General features: G+C 41.4%; 1 protein-coding gene across 3 annotated transcripts in view; it reads left to right on the top strand.

Moving 5' to 3' along the window:
* Nucleotides 1–13,301, top strand: part of FNDC3B (fibronectin type III domain containing 3B) — a 148,316-nt gene extending 135,015 nt beyond the window's left edge. For all 3 annotated transcript variants that reach the window (XM_052685753.1, XM_052685755.1, XM_052685754.1), the window contains exons 24-26: nt 277–443; nt 3,516–3,643; nt 9,816–13,301. In XM_052685753.1, coding sequence (XP_052541713.1) covers nt 277–443; nt 3,516–3,643; nt 9,816–10,127 — 607 coding nt within the window. In that variant the 3' untranslated portion in view covers nt 10,128–13,301. The remainder of the gene's footprint in view (nt 1–276; nt 444–3,515; nt 3,644–9,815) is intronic.
* The last annotated feature ends 5,399 nt before the right edge of the window (nt 13,302–18,700 follow it).

Raw genomic sequence — 18,700 nt, 5'->3', positions numbered from 1 at the left:
ACTAGCAGCACACTCAGTGCATTGTAGCAGAACATGAGTTTAACCCATTTTGATTACTAGGGAGCAGAAGTGCATCGATAGAAGTGTTTTTGGATAATTCATGTAATCAATTTGCAAGGTAAGTATTAGTTGCAGAAGGGACAATGTTTTCAATGCTTTGCAAAGCATGTTGTGCCAGTTTTCACAACATGTCTGCGTTGAACTGATAAATGTAATAAACTTATATGTTTCTGCCACAGCCATGTAATTCCGTATTCCCATTTTCATTGTTTCCAGGTTTATTCCGATTTACAGGGGACCAAGTCATACATACAAGATACAAAGGCTGACAGAGTCCACCTGTTACTCGTTTAGAATACAGGCTGTCAATGATGCTGGGGAGGGACCTTTCTCAGAAATATGTACCTTCTGCACAACTAAGTCAGTCCCACCTGCGATCAAAGGTATGTGGTATTTTTGCTTACAAGTAACAGAACTTCTTAAGTAAGATAAGTGCAGTCAGTTTGTAAATATTAACATAGGTAGGCAGTCATGCAAAAGAATGGTGAGTGTTGCTTCTATGTGTCTGTGAATAGTTAAATTACATGGTAGTGGGAAGCAAAGTTATCAGCATTCTGGTGAGAATGCTCATGTAAACAACATAAATGTTACACCTACCAGTGTTGTTATACAGCAACTGTTAAAATGCTGCTGCTGAGTTTTCCAGAGGATTGCTTTGAATTACTGGAACGCTTCATGAGGGGGAAATAACACTGCAGTATGTGTGTGTACATACAACCTCAGTGTTAGTAAAGCTGTGCTGTTTCAAGTTGTGTAGGTGATGATCAGCTAAGCAGTTCCGAGTTTATTTTTCCTTTAATTTATAAAATTAATAACAGTATTTCGCATGGATGAAACATCAGATTCGTTATCGCGCTTAGCGTGTGTTCTGCTAGAAGAACAAAAGGGCTAATTAAATAAAGTTTTATAATGTGTGAATTCTGCCCTGAGTAGTTCTGTTTCTTCTTCCAAGAAGAAATATTATGAAGGGAGTGGATTTGATGTATTTGTTGTCAGATAAGCTGAAATCAGATGCTGTGCTGACCTTCTTTTTCTGTGTGCTTACACTCATATGTCAAGCAGTACTGCTTCCTGTGAGAAATAACACTGCTTAGTCTGCCAGAGAGGTATCATTTGTTCCGTTCTATTTGAAATCTGGCTTTGGTGATTTTTGACGCCATTCAAGATTTAGAGTGGGAAAAACACTGCCAGGGTGTAATTCTCTGGTCCCTGGGCTGGCTGCTCTGAGTTGCTCTCAGGAAGGACAGTGCCCTCGAGTGCAGGGAGTGCATCAGGAGACTGGCTTGCAGAAGTCAGCATATGTGAGGATCCCACCTTCAAATACAGCTTGCTTTTTCCTCTTGCCTTTTGGCACGTGTTTCTGGAAGAAGATAGCTGTATCTGTTTGGTGTTCAGTTGTAAATTACACCTACGCAACAGTGGATTATGCTGATCCACTCTCTTGCACAACTGTCCTGATGTAAGCCATACCACCCAACAAAGAAAGCATATGCAGGATGAAGCAGGCTGACTGTAGCACATGCTGAGCCTAAGTTACTGCTGCCATCAGTCGTAGCTGCACCATCTGGGTAAAGGTAGCACAGGCAAGTGCTGCAATCACATCGCCATTCTGATGGACAGAAATCCATTTGGGTAATTTCAGATCTCACTTAAGATTTTGTGTTCCATGGACTTCTTGCCTGCCTGAGTACTGAGTCCCTGTTAAACGTGACTCATACTGAGGTCTGAATGTCAAGCCATTAAGATAGAGCACAGTACTGGGCTGTATGTGGGATGGGACCACGGGTATATGACAAAACACTGACTGTAACAGAGGAAAGTGGAACAACAAAAGCTGTGTTAGGGAATAGTACTGTAATAATAAATAAATAAAAGTGATGCTATGGGAAGAGGAGGTCTGTTGAGGCAGCCAGCTGACAGAATTATGTTGATTCCCTCCCATGTTTGGAGCTATTCAAAGAAATGTTTGTCATGAACTTCATTCTCCATCTATCGGAAGCAGATGTTTGTCTTTCTGTAAAATGTTCTAATTACTCAGTTGACCCTAAAATAATGACAGTTGTGTGTCAGAGAAAAATCTGCATGTAACAGAGTGGAAGGAAAAAGGAAAATAATTGAAAATGTTGTTGTCAGCTGAGATGGAGGCATCTATTAACAATCTCTCAACACCAGCAGATGTACAGAGAGAAGCAAATGGATATTGATTATATCTGGGCCCGCGTATGATTCATGTGTTCCTCTTGGGTGGTGGCAAATTAGTCTAAAATTCCTGTAATATATGCAGCCGCAGCATCAGTTGTTTCCTTGATAGAGTCTGCTGTTGTCTGTTTTCATGGCTTGGGAATCTGTATCTCCTTTAACAAGCTCGTGTCCTTGCACGTGCACTCATTAACCACGTGGTGAAGTGTTTAGCACCAGGTTTCTCCCAGTTTCACGTTTTGGTCAGGTGCTTTTGAGCACAGTGGCAGAGCCTGATGGCTGTTGTGGTTGTTTTGATGCCTTCCACTGGCAGATGCTGATTTGAATACATAAACATGTTCAGCTCACCTGTTAGCATGCTGTCAGGCATCATAAGACATCTTGTTGCTTTCAGCTACCAAGAGATCCATTTACAGGGAGGGCATTTTATCAGAAGACAAATGGAGTTTCTTAGACTTCTAGTCTAAGCACTATAAGAATACCAGGTCTGATCATCTCAGTTCCAGGCTTGGTATTAGATGTGAGTCTAAGCATTTAACAAATCCTTGTACTTTTGCTTGAATTAATTTCTAATATGGATTATTTAACTTCTCTACTGACATTTCTCCTCTCATTTTTCCTGAATGAAATGTTTGGTACAGTGCTCTTTCAACGACATGTAGCCAGCTGTCTTAGAGCATGGGAGGGATATGCAGACCATCTCCTCTGCTGCAGTGTTTGCTCAGAACTTCGTGAAATTGCTGCTTTTATTAATGCCAATGTAATTTGTGAGTTGGCTTCTGCTTTGGAAAGTTCAGTGCCTATCATTGTGATTAGACCTTAAAAGTTCAAAATTTTCATCACATTCACTCCCCCTTTTAAGGGGCTCATGACTGACAGATGAGAGGTACCTCAATCATCTCACTTGCATTTTACGGTAAATTTATTAGGGTCGTGTTAATCACCTCTGAATTTCACTCAATTTTCTGTCTCAGTGTTACTGTTCTACAAGAATCCAGCTTAAATCAGGCAAGACTGTCCTGAAATAAATTGGACTTTTGAGAGACTTATAAATCCAGTCCCAGTTTTACTTTTATCTCCTTGTGATGGTAATTTAATTTTTGGTTACATAAATATGATACAGATTGTGCTATTAAACCCTGTGATGTCCTGAAATTCTCTTTTGAAGTTCTTATTTCATAAGTGCTTTATTAAATAGAAGTGACATTTCAATGCAGTCTTTATATTCAATGCTAGCATATTCATTTTTATTGTAGCTCCTCGGGTAACGCAGTTGGAAGGAAATGCCTGTGAAATTACCTGGGAACTGGTCCCACCCATGAAGGGCGACCCTGTTGGTTACGTTCTGCAAGTGCTGGTTGGAAGAGAATCTGAATATAAGCAGGTAGGAAAGTGGTCTTGATTATAGTGCTCAATTGGTTATATAATGGAAATGTTTTAGAACATTCTGTGTTGTTTCTTTCTCCTGTAGTGAATTACACCCCATGGTGATGCGTCAGGTGAACTTTGGTAAAGATTGAGTCAAAATCAAGAGCTGTAGTAGGTTGTTTTCACCCCAGGGGAATATACAGAACATTGTTATTTCAATGGAGTGATTTATGCTCTCTCCAGAGTTGGTTACTATTTCCAACTGAGCTCACCTTTAGAAAGTACCATTCTGTCCATCCATGTTTGCTTCTGAACTGGTTGGTGCTAGTTGTCCAAAGAGGAGATGAACCAGGTGGATTATCTGCCTGATCCACTAGATCCATTCCTGGATTTTCAGGGGAGCCTTCAAGACCTTTTATCACAGATTTCACTCAGGTAGACAACTTTAAATTGGTTTGTTCAGCCATCGTGTTGCTGTCTAGAGCTTAGATGCATGAGTGTGTGACAACTGTGTATCTGGTGCCCCACAGGGGTTGTGGGCTTTACTGTACCTGAAATATGGTTCCTCCTTCAGTTGTCTGTACTGATTAGAGATCACAAATGGTCGTGTCCCCAGCACATCTGAAATGAAACTAATTCATAACTAAATCTTTTATTTCACCTCTCACACCTCTAGCTTTGTTATTTGCAGTGCATTTCATCTGTTCCTTGTCTTCTCCACGTCCTTTCTTTCATTGTTTTATGATTCATGTGACCAAATGAGGGAATAAGATATAGTAAGCCTTAATTGAATTCTTAGAAGTATGAGTAGGGTGTTAGTTTCTTTGCAACTATACCTTTACTTCTCTTCAGTCTGTTTTTGAGTATTACTGCAAATTAATGGATTATCTAAAATAACACAAGCATAAATGCAAGGTAATTCATGTGACTGCTAAAGATTCATAAACCTGTTAATCTGGGGGAAATATTGTCATCTCTGTGTAGGTAATATGACCTGTGTTCACTGTGATGGCTTCTTAATGTCCATGGTAATTGGATTACACAGACCCATTCTGTTCTTGCTCAATTGACAGAATAGCCTCAACATCCAGTCTCTGTGTGCAGCTTTAGGAAGTGACAGTGCTTCAATATGTTCTGGCCATCCTTGGGGAGAATTGAGCATGGCTTCATGTTCCTATAAGTTAGATGATGGTTTAATCTTTGCAGTCAAGAAATGGTGGTATGAGTATATAAAATACATGAACTCGACAGGCTGTTCAGCAGCTGTGCAGCACTTCGTTTCATGTTTAGGGTTGCTCGTCTCAATCTCTTTCACTTTCATTCATCCTCTAGGGCACAGTTGTGGCTTTTGTTCTGTGATGTGTTTTGCATCAGATCAAATGTCGATGAGAAGAGTTTCACAGAATAAAAATTCCCTTCAGAAATTACCCCTAAATTGAAGCATTTCTGCTAATGAACACAAAGCTTTTCCACTGTTACAAGTGTGTAATCCTGTCAATAGTCAGATCACTTTATTTGTGGCAATTTCAAGGCAACCACTTAAGGCAAGACTTTAAGAGGATTTAACTAGGGAGATGTGTTAAAAGCCCATGGAGCTGCATCTCTGTGTCTGCTCCCCAGTATAGCTAGCTAATAGTTGGAAAAAAGCAGTCTTCAGTTTATCTCAAAGCACTAATTGTTGTTTCAGCATTGTAATGAGTGAAAGCTTATGAGTGTGAGTTCATATGCAGGTATCTCCTGGAGTAGAACAAACTAATTGAACTCCAAAGCATTACCATCTGTAACAGTGACTGTGCAAAACAGAAATCAAGATGATGATATATATGAATCTATTTTTTGTTATGAGATGGGAGAATGTTTGGGATACATACATATATATATATATATCTGTATTTCTCCCCCAGGAAATTTCACAAAGATGTTGTTATTTCAACAGACATAGTAGGAAAATGTCAATATGCCTCTTGCAATACTGGCTTTGCATTCATACTGTTCTTATGTATTTTAAACTAGTGTGATTGTGTTTTATTGACAAGAATATGTTTGACAAAGTGGATTTGAGTCTTTTCATTCCAGTAAGTTTGGAAAAGAAAGATTCTGTCATTGAGAAAACTGAGCTGAGACTTCTTCATGGCAGTTGTGTCTGACATTTGAAAACATGATTGTATCTCCCGACTGTTTGGAGGACAAATCTGCACACAGTGGAATGGTGTTGACCATGAAGTCTATTGGACTCAGCAAGGAAGCTCACACAATCCATCACCCAAGTTGCACTGTTCAGACACTCAGTTACTGTTTCTGGAATAATTTTATGCTACTGATGTTGATCCAGTTATTTGCTCAAAAGCCCTTCAGAAAATGCAAAATGCAATATTCTTTTATATTCCATTTACAGAAGGGATGCTCTTGAGAGATCTAAGAACACGTAGGAGGAACTCACTGTATTGTGCTTCATTCGTATTGTAGAAATGCATTCACATTACATAAAATAATTACTTTCGTTCACATATAAAGTAGGAAATGCTAAAGCAATTTCACTTTGCCCTGCTGCAGCACCAGCTACTGCTTTTCGGGTACAGCTACAGTTTCTAGATCATCTCCCCTGAGCTGCCTCCTCCACCTGTAGCCCCATGGAGCTCTCTGCATCCCACAGCCCACACTTACTCCACCATTTGACCTGGGAGGGTTATATCAAACTGCCTGAATGCCATTTCTTTTGGCTTGAGGCTGCAGCAATCCCTGCCTTCTTCTGGGAAAGCGCGTTGCAAATGTATCTCTACTGGGTGCTGTCTGAAGAATTTGATGTGCAGGAGCTAAACGGATAGTAATTTGGTTACCAAAAAAGCGTGTTAAAAAAGTAAATATTCCTTTCCCTGTTTCCTGAGTAGTATGTTCCTTTTTGTGTATTTGTATTCTTTATCTGTTTGGATGCATCAAATAGCAAAGCCATAGGGCATTACAGTTCCTTTTAGGAAATCAGATCTTCCTTGTTTACAACTGAGGAAGGAAACCACTGCAAACTCCAGGAGCTGCGGGCTGAGATTTGTGTTTTGTCTCATGCAGTTCTACCTGACAGAGCTTATTCAGTTAGAACTTAGCATTCCATCGTGTCAGAATTGTCTCCAGCTTTGCATGGATGTAACCTTGAGTCAGTGTGAGGGGCTGGGAGGAGCTTATGCTTTCCAGTGCATTGCTTATAGAGCAGTTGTGGCTGACATTTTTTTTATTGTTGAGAAAAGATTGAAGCTTTTGGGAATTATATAATGACATCTGTGAAACTGAGAAATACTTGCCTGCAGGAATTCTCTGAGCTGTCTGTTTTGATCAGTAGTATCAAATGCCAAAAGGGGCTTTGGCAGCAGTTCATTACTTGTGATGATATTTTCACTGAGGGAGCAAGCCAAAAAGCTCATCATGTTTTTATTATATTCTCAGGTGCCTAAACAGAAAAGCTATTTCTAGGAGTAAAAGTGATAAATTGGATGGGTTCTTTAACTTGTTGGCTACCAAAGCATAATGTGCTACATTTAAAAATATATATCCTTCTTTATACAGTTGAATTTGGTTTAATATTTGTTGAGCAAGTTCAAAAGCTTTACACATAGTTATCACTTTTTCTTCTGTTGTGCATTTAAAGTCTGTTTAGAGTGTAGCTGCTTACAGCCAAGGGTGCACTTTGTGCTGAGGGCATCCTGCCTTGGCTTCCTATGCTCCTGGAGAAACCAAGGCAGGCAAACTGAGCAGGCAGCACAGCAGGCAGTGGCTGCTGCCACGGGGCACTCAGCATGCTCCTGCAGCCAGCTGTGAAGGGCTTGGGCTGCTCTCAGAAGTGGGTGGTATTTAAGCCCAAATATTGTTTCCCTGTTGCTGAGAAGGGACAAAGCTCCTCTGGTGCCAAATAGCCCCCAAAGCACTGACAGCAGAGCAATTGCCACCACCTTCCTAGCTGTAGCACAGGAAATGTTTTGTCTTTATCATCATGGAGTATTCACTCGTATTCAATGTACTTTTCACTGCTATTCAGACTTTCTTTAAAGGTGCACTGTTCTCTCTCTGGACTGTCTGGCTTTTTTCTAAGAGCTGCTGTCTGGATGACTTGAATGGCCGCCTCCATTAGGCTGTATTGAAGATCCAGGATTTAGATTAGCTACCCATAGCCACTTCCAGTTACACCAGTGCTCACCACCCAGCAGAACAAGAAACACTGCTGAAGTGTTCTCAGTACAAAGATGTTTCCCATCTCTAAGTATCAGTGAAATGTAATTTATGAAGCTTGGGTGGTTAATTTTCTATTAAAACAATTTGGGTTTTACTTTTGGTTTGTTTTAGAAGTGGTGATGTTGGTGGCAGAGGAATTAATTTGTGGCAAAGGCCTGTAGAGCTTCTATGGGGATCCATTTTGAAATGGATGATAACAGCACCCAATAATATACACTGCTTACTGCTGTGATGTAGGATGGATGCTTTGGGTTATGACATCTCAGAGTGTATAGAGATGGGAGTGAGATGATTCCCTGAAGTAGAAGAATCCTAGCTGGTCTTTACAAGATGTGACATTGATGATGGAGCAGATGGAGGACCCACAACCGGTGCTACTGGAAGTGGCATTGCAGTTGGAAAGTAGATGCAGGGAATGTCTTGGTGAGAGAACCTTCTTTGGGAGCAGGTGCTTCAAACTTCACCTTAAGTCTGTGGGCTGGTAATTGTTTTTAATCTGTGATGTGTTACTGTAACTTAATAGCTTGCTTTTCAGTGGCTTTGCAAAGATGAGCAGATGTTCCAAGGCAGCAGTGTTAGCAGAGTGGTGCTTAGTCTGAAAACTCAGTCACTGTCATTCAAACTGTATTTGGAAAAAGTGGGGAAGTTTTAGAAGGGAGAAAATGAATGAAAGGAAAACCTTCATCTTTTGTGCTGTTACTTCTTAAGCAATCAGACTGACTTCCTGACTGAGAGATGAGTCTCAGGGGTAAGAACAAGCAGGGAGGTTGCATTCTTTAGGTGGTGTTCAGCTGGGCTAATAGTCTCCTATTTGGATTTTTTTTTCTCCCTTCTCTGGGGCAACACCCAGGAAGTGATGTGTTTGCTCAGCTTTAATTTTGCTGCTTCCACTGCTCTCAGCCAGAGCTCTTACTCTCAGGAGGCAGAGATGCTCTCTCCTCTCCTCCCACTGTGAGCAGTTAAATGAGCAAAGGAACGTGCATCCGAAGTTCAGGTTTCTTTTCCAGGAGGTACAAACACTCTGTGACACGTTGCTTTTTATTTCAACAGCCCTGCCTTACATAAATTGTTGACTGGTTGTTTGTTTTCAGAGTTCATAAATGTTTCCAGTGGTCTCTTTCCATTTAAGTCTCAGAACGTCTCTTAGCTGTTCAGTTATTTCTCTTTCTCATATTGTGACTCATGCTGTGAGTCATATGTTACCTCCATTCAATTAGCATAAAACACATGGCTGATTTGGGTTATTGAAGAACCAAATGCAATGCAACCAAGAGGAGCTTTATATATCTTACTAAGATGTTATTATTTCCAGAATTCTGAAAGTGCAATTTCTGGCATAATCACTGACTCTTGAGAGAAGTGTGAGGGACGTACATTAAAATAATACTTGTTTCTGATTTCCTGACTGTGCAGTGAATGTCTTGCAATAACCTTAGTTTGCAGATTTTTTTCTTCCCGGGGCTAAATGTGGTTCTCATGCCTTAAACGTGTTGGGCTTATAGTCACGTCTTAACAGTGCAGAGATACATTTGTGCTGCTTATCACACCCATGAGAGATGTGCACCTCTTGTGTGTGGCATTTTGTCTGAAGTCTTGCCTACCCTCGAGTGTGCTCAGTCTGCTGAGCACTGCGTAGGGAGACACCTCTGCTCTCAGCCTCTACAGGCTGCTGTGTTTTCGAAGCCTGCCTCGACCTGGGGGAGGAGAGCCTTCCTTGCTTTGTGGCCCTGCCAGACCTGACCTGTCTTCCCTGCCCAAATCCTTGCTGCTGCGTTCCGCTCTTATCGCAACTTGTGGCTTTGTGTGGAATGCAGAATCCTTTCAGAGTCCTATGAGAGTGAGTTATTTACCCTCATTCTTCACTCAGCAAATATTTCACAGGGTGCTTCTGAAAGTTGTCCTTATGCAATGAACAAAAACAAAAAGTGGCGTTCGTTCTGCTTTTTACGTGCAACTGTTGTGTCTTGTAGGTGTACAAGGGAGATGAGACCACATTCCAAATCTCAGGCCTTCAAGTCAACACGGACTATCGCTTTCGCGTCTGTGTGTGCCGCCGGTGCTCAGATACCTCACAGGAACTTAGTGGACCTTTCAGCCCATCCGTTGCCTTCATGCTTCAGCAAAATGAGATCATGCTCGCGGGAGAAATGGGAAGCATAGATGATCCGAAGATAAAGAGCATGATTGCTACTGATGAACAGTTTGCAGCCCTCATTGTACTTGGCTTTGCAAGTTTGTCAATTATATTCGCCTGTATATTACAATACTTCTTTATGAAGTAGAGAATTCAATGGAAGTTTGAGATACAAATTTAACTAATGCTACGCATTATAATCCACACATTTATTCAGATATTCCTTTTTGAAATCCTTTTGTTCTACCATACATTTTATGTACTTCTCTTGTTTTTACAGTTGTAGCTTGAAGAAAGATAAATCAGTGTTTTGATGCACCTTTTTGAAATTCAAAACTAGGAAGTGGTCAAACTGGAGAAACAAGCAAACCAGATACTAAAAGCAAGATTGTTCTCTTCACGGTTTCGAAACTGTCACCAATTTGCCTTGTCATCATGGTTTGGTTTGTTGTATTTTTTTCACTGAAGTTCTTACACAAGTCTCTTATTGTATCTTATTACTTAGGAAATTTTAACCAAGTCACTTTTTTCGTTTCTTCTTCTTCTCCTAAACATTAGTCACAAGTGTGTATAGCAGTAAGATTAGAGTACAGCGTTAGTCAACAGTACCAGGTTTCCATTCAACAGTATTAGCAATGTTGCCTATGAATTATTCACTCCATTTGCCCCATACTTTTTTAAGATAAAAAGTAAATTGTTATTTTAACTGTTTAGTGGATTTAAATTGGAACAATATCCTGCAGTCTAAAGAACCTGTTACTTTTACAGTTACAACACTATAAACTGCCTGCCTAAGAAATCAAGTAACCAAACTGCATATAAATTATAAGCATTATAGATTCTTTTTTTTACCGTTTTGATTTCTTGCAGTAATTTTAAGTAAGAGGGCATTGTGCAATAGTTAGCTATTCCCTTGTTCAGCTATTTAAAAGCTGCTTTAACTTGTCTGTTTGTCACTGTATGTAACTATTCCTAATCTAATAGTAGATATTATTCTATTACCTTCAGTCTGATTTAAGTTAGAGCTGGTGATAGCTTACTGTCTCTACTGAATTAGGTGAGATTTACACTAAACTTAAGCAAACATCACTGTCAGTTGATGTTTTTGTTTTTGGAGGGGTATCGATTTTATAGAACTTTTTGGGGGGTATCAGAAATGGAATCTGTTTATTTTAAGTCCCCTGCGTAGGTGCCTACGTTGTTCTTAACACAGGGCTAATGGAAATACTTGGTACATTGCAAAATTGGGACTGGAGTCCTGCACAGGTAAAGTCCTTGCTCGTCGAGCAGCGTTCCCCCTCCTGCCTGCCTCTTCCCTGGCACACATCTTAATCCACCAAGATAGATCTTTAACTCTGGAGTCATTGGGTTATTTATATTAAGTCAACATTGTGCGAGTACCTCAGGGACATAAGTGAGCTGGAGGTGCATATAGATTCCAAAAGGGTGCAACAGACACAGTGTATTTCCCTGCCTATTGGTTTTGTATATTTTTGCTACTTGGTTTTGCTTTTGTCCTAGCTATTTTGTGCTCTGTCTCCATTGTCTAGGATTCAGATTCCTGTACTAGCATAATATTCCCTTAACCAAAGTAATGGGGAAAAAACAACATTATTTTTGTTTTAGGTTTATTTATACTATATACTGCATACAGTACTTTAAATACCAATTACAGTGCAATCTTTTATTTATTGTAAAAATAAAAATTAAAAAAATAAAAGTGTACTTATGTACTAATTCCCCTCCCCGCCCCCTATAGCATGTTATATTTTTGTCTGTTTTATACTGTTGTTCTTTAGGTCAACTTTTTACCTGGCAGCATTCCTAGTATTATTAATCTTATTACATTTTCTTGCATTTTTGAAGATGGGAGCATCTAGTACATTAAATGCCAAAAAAATAAACCATTATCAGTGATTCAAACGTTTACATGTATCCAAAAACATAATCATCTCTGGAAAGAAAGTGCTAAGATCAATGAATTATTCTGTGTGCCTCTCTAGATGTAGCAAATATTAGAAATGTTCTGTATTTTGTTATTGACTATAATTAGTTTAATTTAGCCTTGCAAACTAATGGCATTGAGCTAAATATATATATTTTTTTGATTTTGCCAAAGTCATGGCTTGTCAAATTTATTTACATCTTATTTAAATTTATTTGTGATACGAAACTTTGTGACCTTGCATCTGTAGTTTTGTGAGCAAAGCATATAGAGCTGTTCTCAGTGGAGGGGGAAAGAGTGTGTTTTTTAAAGCAGTGAGATGACTGCTAGTTTGGAAACCCGGACATTTGAGTAGATTCTCATGTTTATATTTGGAGCATTATTGCAGCAGCGTTGTTACAAAACCCAAACCTGCCACCTTTTTTTGTTTGTTTGTTTTTTAGGAAAACTGCTTTAATATATATTTTTAAAAAACTTTGTATCATTTGATTGATTTTTTTGGGGGGGGAGGGGAGAGTTTGAAATATAAAGACAGTAAAAGCAGCGAGCAGAAGTGTAGAGAAAAGCAATGGGTGAGGTTTCGGGTGTTTCTGTCTTGGTCCCTTGCAGTCATGCTCACGTCAGCGCCCAGCCCAGCCCTGGGCCAAGGTGTTCTCCAGGAGTAGGACAGCCCCTACTGAGGTGGATTAGGCATTGTTTCAGCTTGTATCTTCTGCCATAGTGATCTGACTGGGATTCATAACCAAAAAAAAAAGAAAGAAAAAAAAAGAAAAGCATTGTGGATCATAAACCATTTCTGTTTTGGTTTCCATCCCTGCGGTTTGCTGATGCCTTGGCTTCCCCACGCGGCTGTTTGCCGTTCTGAGCCAACTGCGTCAGGCTCCGAGAGCTCTCTGCTCTCAAAGAAAGGACAGACAAGAAAGGTGGAATGAAACACTAAATATTTGCAGCCCTTAAGGACACAGAGGGATGTTTTTATATTGTTCTGCCTTTTTCCTTATGAACTTGAAACGTTTTCTAACCCTGTTTGTTGGCGTCGGTAGTTCAGTATTCAGCGTCACGATTGAGAAGTGCCCTAACTGAATGTGTATGAACCTTATCCTTGCACAGTTCTTTAAATTGAAAAGAAATAAAAAGTTTTTACCTCACTATGGGAACATACATTCCAAGCTTTTCGACTTTAAAAAAAAATAAATAATCATAAGTTTTCTCGTATTGTAAATTTTAGACTATTTCATATGCATTGTATTAAAACTGCCATATCAATTTTAATGTATAGATTTTGCAAATACTACACTATGTATGTAAGACTTAACTGTATCTGTAGTGTATATGTAATATATTTATGCCCAATAAATGTTTTAATTCTTTCTGATATTACCAGGCGTTTTCTTTCTGCTTGCAGCCCTTTCAGCCCATGCCTGGCACCTTTCTGCTACATCAGCAGTGTTACTGCAGCCGAGCGCTGAGCTGGGAACCTCAGACTGAACCTGGGATGCTTCTGGTTTGTATGGGAAAGGTGTTGGTGGAATTATTCTTTGAGATGAGTTTCTGAGGGCTTTTATTGCTGCTTTTGAATGGCTTGTCTGAGAACGTAACGATGATGAAACGTACCTGGGTTTGTTCTCTCTTTAGAACGAAACACTTGAATTCCAGAATTTCTCAATTCCACGTTAATTCAATTACTCACCACAGAGAATTGATCTAGCTGTGTACCTTACTCTTGGCGAGTGCATTAGCATTTGTTCTATTTCCTCTACGAATCTTTCTCTAGAATTACAGTGATTGCAGAACTTGTGATGTATTACGGTTCACTGCAATTCTCCGTCCTCGATATTCACCTGCCTTGGAGTGAAGATTTAAATGTCATCTCCTGTTCTTCTCAGGAATGAGAACCACGGGTAAGCAGGGGGAAGACAGGGACATTGATAGGGACATTTTGTTTCAATATTTTCACAGCCAGCTGTGATCTCTTGAAAAGGCCATTTTACTGGTAGTGCATTTAATAAGTTGTAACCGATTGCATCTGTTTCTGCTCTTGACAACTGCACTCTCAGTGCACACATTCTTTCCTGGGCGAAATAAAAAAGCAAACGGGAGGATTCAGAAGGTGCTTTCAGGCACAGCAGGTTAGCTGGCTATCTGCAGTTGTTCAGGGAATATGCTGTGATTAGTTGGAGTAGCTACGTTTGTTATACTAATTGCCAGCGCGGGTGGGATGGCATGCAATCAAACCTATTTTTAGGTTTACTAGCACAGTAAAGAAATAACTTCTTGGGTCAGCGTGCTCAATGGATGTCATTTCTTGGTGATTTCATTTGCTCATCTCTCTCAATTTCAGTCATACAAAAGCTGTTATTCTCTGCAAATAAACCAGAGCAAACAGAAGCGTTGTGAGGATCAGCGTGTGAATGGAGTGGAGAAATTCAGCCCTTCTGCTGTGCAAATACTGCACTCATTCACCCATAGCTCAGATAGGTACCTTTTCTTCCTGTGATACGCCTACATCAGGGTTGCAAGCTCTCCTCCTACCAAATGGCTTCATACGTGAGAGGAACTGCTGCCATGAGCTGACTATCTGAAGTGGTGTTGGCATATTGGGATTAAGCCAGAGATGCTCAGGGAGGGCCTGCTACAAGCACTGTGCTGCTCACCTGCTTCCCTCCTGGCAGCTGTGCCATGGGCTCAGACCTGCAGCGTTCAGCCAAAAATAGAAAATTGCATCCCTTTCTGCACAGTGAATTTTACAAAAATGGATTGCATTGTCACCAATTGATAAAAAAAAATAATAAATCCCAAGGTGCTATTGATGGGGCAGCGTGCATGCTCATGTGATCGTGAATATTAGCTTAATTTGGGGTGAGAATTTGCAGGAGTTTTAGGGTGAATTCACACATGTCACCAAATCGTCATTTCCCTCCCCAGGAAGGAAACAAAGCGAGCATGGATAGCAGCAAAAAGCCTTTGCTATCGAGTGTGTCAGCACATACATGTTGTGTTTGGTAATACTGGTGTGCATGGCACGTGCTGCTGTTACTGTTGTTCCAAGGCTCAACCAAAAACTTTTGCAGCAAGCAGAAGTGGTTGTTTGAACTGCAGACCTTCGTTAATATGAGATGGACTACATTTGTCTTTTTCTTCATCTGCTTTCACTCCACTTGTACTATTACAAGTCCTGCTGGGGAATGTTGATGTACCCGATAGGGATGACGACAAAATACGCATTGGACATACAGCTTTGCTTCACAGTGCCTTTCTGTAGTGAGAATGACACAAAACTGTGACTTACTTTTCATGCAAGCTTCAGCCCAGCTGGCAGGCAGCAAGGCACAGCGATGTCACCGTGCAGTGGTGGGTTTGGGGCACCAGCCGTTGCCCCACACTGGTTCTCAGGGTATTCAGGTGAAGCTGCAGCTCTAAATAGTGCCTAGGCGATGTCATGTGATAGAAACTTCCATCAGCTCTGAGCATCTTGCAGCTCCAGATTTGACATGTAAGTGCCGCTTTTCCAGAACGTCTTATTTTTGGCAAGCAATACAATAGGACATGATTTTCTGCCTGTGGACGCTTCCATCAAAGGTACTTTTCTAAAATGAATGGACCTTTCTGGTAAAGTGCTTTTGGCCTATTTTATCACCAGCTTAAGATGTTGCCGATAAATAAGATGCAGCCAAATCTGTTCTGTTTATCTGCAAAGTTGCGATATGAACTGTGGTGCTGGAAAATCTCTTAAAATTTGAGCTGTTTAATGAGTTAGCCTCCACTTATCTCCTACGTGTGTTCTTTATGTACAGGGCATGAGAATACAGCAGAATTTTGACTCGTAAAGCCCCTATATGGTTTTCTTTTTCAGTTGGAGCTGGCAGAGTTTGTTCCTACAGGAAAGAGTTTGCAGCAGTGCAACACACAGCTCACAGCTGCAAGTGGCTGTGCTGCTGTCACACTCCTGAGCAGCCCAGCACCTGCAATGCTCCCGCCTTCACTGCAGGTAAAGCAGACCCCAAAAGCCACATTCAGGTCCAAAATTGTGTTGGGGAGTTAGAACTGTGCTCCTTCAGACAGAAAAGGCACTGGGGGGAGGTGGTGCTGGGAAAATGAAGGTCTGTAGAAAGGACTGAGGACAGCAGGGAAATGCTGTTTCTCTTAGGAAGCGCTGGCCATCATGGCTGTCCTGTGACTTCAGTATCTGTTCTAGGTAGAAAATATTATTTAAAAGCTGATTTGTTGGCTTTTGATTTGTTTGTTTGTTTGTTTGTTTTTCCAATGGAGTTCCAGGAGCAGCATACCCCAGAGGTAGGCAGCTGCATATTCATCCCACAGGAACATCACGTACCCTTCTGGGGGCACCTGACATCTGATCTTATGGTGCCAAAGTTGCCCAGGTGATGCTTTTCCTGTCTCCCAGATAAAAGTAGCCCACAAAGAGCCAGCAGCTGTCTGAAGAAGCACCCCAACCAGACCAGCCCACTTCCAGACCCCGACCACCAGCCCACTATAGCAGTAAGGACAATTCCACCAACTCCAGCATTTCTGTATGGAAATATTTTAGCACCTTAGGGAGGCAAAGCTAATGGATGGTGCAGTGCAACCTGGTCGAGTGACTGCTACAGTGTGTGTGAAACATCTGCCAGGGCCGAAATCTTTTCCTGCAGCCCATGGCCGTGCCTCCCCCCCCCCCTCAGCACCCACCCACAGCTCTACAGAGACTCTCGGCGCTTTATTTCTTTTTCTGCTCACATTTAATACCACAGACACAGCCGAAACTCAAAACGCTTACGTGACGGTGGGTGCGGGATCGGTTCATTTACACGGACATGTAATGAGTGAGCTCACATCTTCACAGACTCCTCGATTTCTTGTTTCCCTGAGTTGCGTGATGTCTGCCACCAGATCTGCTTGTCAGCTGACAGCGAAGGAAAGAACAAAATGAACGGAAAGGCAGAAGTGGTCAGAGACGAAAGGGAGAGAGGATGCCATGGCTGCTGCTCTCCTAAAGGGCTCAGCTCACACCGGAGGCTCCAATGAGGTAAGCCTTGCTAGGCTGCCCCTCTACAGCTTCCATCTGCTGCTGCTCCTGTGGTTTGCCCCCGCTGGGACAGGCTGCAGCTGCCCAGCCCCACCAACAGGTACACAAGAGGCCAAATTCTCTTTTCACTTACACCTGAGCAGCACCACCAGCAAAGGCATAACAGGCAGAATGCGGCCCATAGTCAGCAATGGGAGCTTAGGAGCAGTAGGAATCTTGTGGACAGACAATTTATGTAGAATCAGTTGTGGACCAGCTGGTAATAAATAGTAGAACCAAATAAATAAAAGCTGCTATTGCACATGCACACCCTCAAGCTCTATTAGCTGGACCACAACATCTATGTATAGGTGTGACAACAGATGTGATATAAGGCATACAGATTAGCATAAGGTGTAGAGGGTTTTCTGGTTTGATTTGTTTTTTTTTAATGACATACTTGAGTCACAAAAATCAGCTGAATTTAAGATTTTTATGAATCAAGTATGAGAACGTGTCTGCCTGTGGGTCTTAATGTGTATTTTCTGAGTTTTGCAGGTCTAAAAGTAAGTGGATGTGATACTGCAGTACACCAGTGCTGTCACAGCATGGTCTCTGCTGGCACATAAGGTGCTCAGGACTGACTGATCCCAACCCAGGGCATCTTACAGGCAGACCTGTCCTCAGGCTGCAGTGTGCACAGGCACCAACACTGGGAGAGCCAACAGCTCCCAAGTTTGGGTACAGTGAGTGGCTCACAGTCAAGTCGAGCAGAGCAAGTAGAAGTGAGTCAGCTGGTAAAACAAAAAGATGACTGTGGGAGGTTGCATTCCCAGTCTTCACAGCATCACTGCAGTCCCGAAGGCAGCACCATCCTTGTCCCACTGATACACATTCCCAAAATCTTCCAGTACAGCCAGTTTTATGCCACTTCGATGAAGATTTTTTTTTTATTTCTATTCGCACATGATGTGAGGGTCATTAATTTAATCATGTTTGAAAACTGCCCATTTTTATTTCTCCTTTTTGGAACTTGTTTTAAAAATCGAAATTATGAAAGGTGTATCAAATTCTATGATCACTACTTCAAAAATGGAATTAAATTTTCTCTCCTTAGGGTCTGGCTATATATTAGCAAAATTCTTAGCAAAACAAAAGTTAACTCTGGAAAACTTCAGCTCATGTTTAGCAGTTACCAGAGCTGCATGGGCTCTCAGTGGAGCCGGGCTATGTTTGCCTGTTAGAAATGGGGAAGCCTGGCTCCCCTGTGATAAAAAATCATGTCATAGAATCATAGAATGGTTTGGGTTTGGAAGAGACATTAAAGTCCATCCAGTCCCAATGCCCGCCAGGGGCTGGGTGCTTCCACCAGCTCAGGCTGCCCAGGGCCCATCCATGCCTTTGGGCACCTCCAGGGATGGGGCACCCACAGCTCTGGGCAGCAGTGCCAGGGCCTCACTGCCCTCTGGGTAAAGAATTTCCTCCCAACATCCCACCTAAATCTGCCCTCTTTTAGTTAAAACCGTTCCCCCTTGTCCTGTCACTATCTCACCAAGTCAAAAGTCGCTCTCCATCTTGTTTATAAGCTCCCTTTAGATGTCATATGGACAAAAGCAGCAGACAAATGTCACTTGATTGTTACCAAATACTGTAACCACGCGTCTCCTTTGATATTCTCAAGGGGTAGGTAATTTTTAAAAATCTTCCACTGCTTATGTGACATCTCCCAGCAAATGCAGGTAACGACACAAATGCAGCTGTCCTTGTGGAT

The sequence above is a fragment of the Tympanuchus pallidicinctus genome, unplaced genomic scaffold (assembly GCF_026119805.1).
Source record: "Tympanuchus pallidicinctus isolate F22 unplaced genomic scaffold, pur_lepc_1.0 scaffold22, whole genome shotgun sequence".
Taxonomy (NCBI): Eukaryota; Metazoa; Chordata; class Aves; order Galliformes; family Phasianidae; genus Tympanuchus; species Tympanuchus pallidicinctus.
The sequence above is the reverse complement of the archived record's forward strand: the minus strand, read 5'-3'. Positions and strand labels throughout refer to the sequence as shown.